The sequence below is a fragment of the Priapulus caudatus genome, unplaced genomic scaffold (genome assembly GCF_000485595.1).
Source record: "Priapulus caudatus unplaced genomic scaffold, Priapulus_caudatus-5.0.1 Scaffold481, whole genome shotgun sequence".
NCBI classification, from domain to species: Eukaryota; Metazoa; Priapulida; class Priapulimorpha; order Priapulimorphida; family Priapulidae; genus Priapulus; species Priapulus caudatus.
The window spans coordinates 58326-62582 of NW_014577542.1; the positions used below are offsets into that span (position 1 = coordinate 58326).

Here is a 4257-nt window from a genome sequence, read left to right on the forward strand (position 1 = left end):
TACGTATCTCCAGTCAGATAACAGGTTTGTCTAGCAATGACTCTATTCCACGTAGAGCGAGTGTTCTACGGTTCGGAGAGTTTGCAGGTGTTTACCGGATTATTATCTTTATATTGCCATTACTATATTATCTATTATATTATTCTATATATTTTATTATTTTATTTTATACTATTTTGTGTGTGTTCACGTGATTTGTTTCAATAGCGATGCCATATTAGGGCCGTAGCATCCAGCAGAAGGTATGCAGCTGGAATAAAACTATATTCATGAAATTATTTAACTTATAATTAACTATAATTAGTTAATAATATTATAGCGCTTTTAACTTTAGATAAAGATTATATATTAACGATGTCTTTATTTCTAGTCGTTCGTGCAATGCGTATAAAGAGACGTAGCCCACATGCAGTCATAATACAAACTTTTAGTACATAACTGGTATGCTATATATTTGCAATGCAAAATAAAACACGACAACGAGGACAACACTATAAATCATTTCCATCAATACTTACATCAATACACAATAACACAGATAGACGTTATATTATATTGCGTTATATTATATACATAATAAATATTCAGCTGTGTAGGAGATCTATTTTAATGAAAATAAATAAGTCTAAATAGCAAACACACCTTCTATACAAAAGAGAATAGGTTATATAAGACTGCATTTGGAATGAAACAAATGGCTAGTCGATTAAAAGATTTCCGGAATTAAAATCATTTGGACATTGTATATATGACTACGCACTTTATTATTATTAGAATGAGTTTCTTTCGTTTTTAAATAGTTTTAAGTGCCAATCCTACAGCATCAAGGCACTGGCAAAGTTCTTCAACAAAACACGTAGTATTTAGTCACATAAATCTGACTTTATACATGCGGGCCGGCCGTTCCGCGTACGAGTGACAACGATGACGTTAACAAGAAACGTGGCTATTTACATATAAGAGCAGATAACTACACGATGATTTCACGTACAGCACCATGACTTGATTGACGACTGCAAGAAGATAAGCTACAGAAGTAGTGTCTATAGTTGTTGTAGATTAAGGGTCTAGGCGTAAGAAGAGCTCATTCTTTGATGAAAATGTGACGCTTTATGTGGCGTCGTGTTTACTTTATCAAATAGTCGTAACGGGAAGCCACCATTGCTAATCCTAATTATATACGTGTGTATTATCTGTACGACTTGTAAATGCATTAGTTCTGCTTCAATAAAATGCTCGGTATTGTGCGTTGGTGACGTAGATATAATAATATTTCGATGATTGAACACATAAATAGTGTTATAAGCCTGCGTTATGAGTTTAACGTGATAATGCGGGGTCACATTATGATAATCAATCACATCACAACTAAGTATGTTCCTCGAAGGTAAAAAGAATCATAATACATTTTAAGTTGTACCTACTATCGTTGTAATGCGGTTAAGCTATGCCTTGCTACACCGAGAGTTTTTAAGTCAGCAACGGAACTTGAGGCTCTTCATATTTGTTACAGACAGCTTTAAACAGCACTGGGCCAGTGCGCCACCTAGTGGCTGAATATATACGCGCGCGTCTCTTTAGCGAGTCATAGAAGCTGCCTGGTTATATTTTAATCCTGTTGTAAATTACAGTTCACATATACAGGAGACGTGGTGGATGTAAAGTGCATACGAGCCTGTCTATGCATTAACGCGAATGCGATTGAATGAGACTGAGAGCAACTGTGCCATTGGCAGCAGTTATTTAAGAATTGAGAGTAACATTGTATTCTCTTATTTGTTTGCTATGGAAAGCCCTGTGTTAACTACCGCTGGGACAATCATTCGGCCTTATACACCGTCCATTGTGCAATACTTTTCTTGTTATGCAGCGGCAGCCAGCAATGCAATGTCTCTCGCCTTTACAGGCTGGCATAATAGAGTTGTGATTGATCGTGTCACATGTTTGCTGGCATCGCGGCCCGCAGTGATCGTATATTTCTCCTTCTTGACACTGCCGTTCTGAAACATTATTGAAAGAAAAAGCATCACATGCAGGCTGTTTGTTTATCAAACGTATATTTGCAACTTTCTACACGGTATATTGGAACCACTTTGCATCGTTGATGTACAAACACAGTAACACGACACTCTTTTATACGAATTAACAGAGAAAATATAAGTAGAAATATATAATGTAATATAATATCGAGGTAAGAATAATACAATTATTAGGCATGGTTTAACACTAAAATCTACACTCGAGAGATTTTAAACGGCTAATACTTTTAAACATAACAATAATACAATAACAATAACATAATTCAATAGTTTTTGTTAACTGGGAAAGAAAGATTCAGAATTTTATCTCATTAAATCGCCGCTATCAAATATAAAGTCGGTTCACAAGTTCGGTATACGCGGACAATTTACGTATTGCAGGGCCTACACATGTTGCTCGCTTACCTCCACATGTTGTGTATTCCTGCCACGCTACATCTATCCCATTTCGACTGCAGGCCATCGCATAAGCAATCACAGTTTCACACGCGCAGCTTCTGTGCCGCGGGCAGTCACACATGTCCTGTATGCACGACCTACACGCCCAGTAAACAGTCCAAATTAATAATGTACTCATATAGAGAGAGAAACAGGACGACAGACAGACATGCAGTCCAATTGACTAATAAATAAATCGCTGGACGGACCGACAGATGAAAACAAGGACAGACGGACGGACAGACGGACGGACGGATGGACGGACGGACAGACGGACAAACGCTCGGACGGACGGACGGACGAACGGACGGACAGACGGGCGCACGGAGTTGCAGATGAAATGAATAATGGTTGGATAGATAGATGAATGCATGGATGGATGGACCAGTTTCGATCTGTGTTGCTGTGTGCGCTGCCTGCTTACTTGTAGTACTCTCGAGGATCGACTACGTTAAAACAGGGCGAGAAAACTCTCCGTTTCAGTACGTTGCATTCCCTCATCGCCCGCACTCGCGCCTCGAACGAGTCCAAACATGGCGGAACGAGATGATTCTTCTTAGGTAGCTTGCACATCTTTGCTCCACCGACTTTCCACGAATTCCCTATGAGACACAGTTCCACATAACTATACTCTTACAGAAGTAAAGATGAATGATTACTCGTACCACTCTTTATATAGAAAATAACATTACGAATGTTATATCGAAATTTGAAAAGAATAAATAGGTTAAATTAATACGTTATTGTTTTATTTGGTATTATTTACTCCTGATAAAATTTATATTTTATATAGTATTATTCAGGTTCAGTATGATGTTCCCACATCGTGTGGCAGGCCTACGTTCTTACTGGACGATATTACAATAATCAGATTACATAATTACATTATTACATAACTACATAATTACATCATTAGATATTACATTAATTACATTAATTACTGGATAATATTAGATACATAAGCTAGGACAGGGATTGTGGTTATTAAATTTGGAACAGTAAATCTTACCAAATCTTTCCTTATCCTCGAGTAGCTTTCCTCTCTTGTTCGTGAAATCGTCATCGGGGTTTCCATTGTAGTTCCCACAGAGCCCGCACAGAGTACTTTTATATTTGGGGTCCACTGTTATCTCCGCATAGCTGTCGCCATCCCACACAACTTTAACACCTGCATATATACATACCGACGTATATCTTTCATATTGTATTTCGACATTATAAAATAAATATAGAATATCAATATATGGTAATTCTGCTTTAAATTTTGTGTTTTTTTAATAAATATTCGCAAAGGTACCCTCCTGTGCTCGTGGAAATTTTAGTTGACGTATTTACAGTACATAGAGATGTATGACAAAGGGTAATATCTTGACAGTGAGAAAAGTGATACAGAAAATTTGTAGTGGAGAACGAAAACACACTCGTCGTTAAATTTATTATTTTTACCGAACGTAGTCCTCAGTACAATGCTGAAGCTATCTTTTACTATAGAGAACAAGCCCAGCTTGATGTATGGGAGACGCACAACTTTACGTTGCACTCTTACTTCTAGACCTGGCCTGTGGCAAGAACAGAAATTGCATATAGATTAGACTGTCATATACGAGACAACAATTAACGTAATCGGTTAATAATTAAATTCATATAATGGATGAATATGTAATGTATATATGCGCAAGCACGTGCAAACACTCATGCACAGACGTACACAAGCACGCACGCACACACACACACACGCACGCGAGCGCGCGCGCGCACACACACACACACACACACACAC

The 4257-nt window shown here is 37.7% G+C and overlaps 1 protein-coding gene across 2 annotated transcripts in view; it reads right to left on the bottom strand.

Annotated features, from left to right (window-relative positions):
* Positions 1–335: 335 nt before the first annotated feature.
* Positions 336–4257, bottom strand: part of LOC106810875 (BMP-binding endothelial regulator protein-like) — a 69897-nt gene continuing 65975 nt past the window's right edge. Inside the window, exons 14-18 of one of the 2 annotated variants that reach the window (XM_014814342.1) lie at positions 3924–4036; positions 3487–3645; positions 2902–3079; positions 2445–2575; positions 336–2000 (exon numbers count right to left, since the gene is read on the bottom strand). In XM_014814342.1, the coding sequence (XP_014669828.1) occupies positions 1801–2000; positions 2445–2575; positions 2902–3079; positions 3487–3645; positions 3924–4036 (781 nt within the window). In that variant the 3' untranslated portion in view covers positions 336–1800. The remainder of the gene's footprint in view (positions 2001–2444; positions 2576–2901; positions 3080–3486; positions 3646–3923; positions 4037–4257) is intronic. The other variant, XR_001394077.1, reaches the window with a different exon arrangement.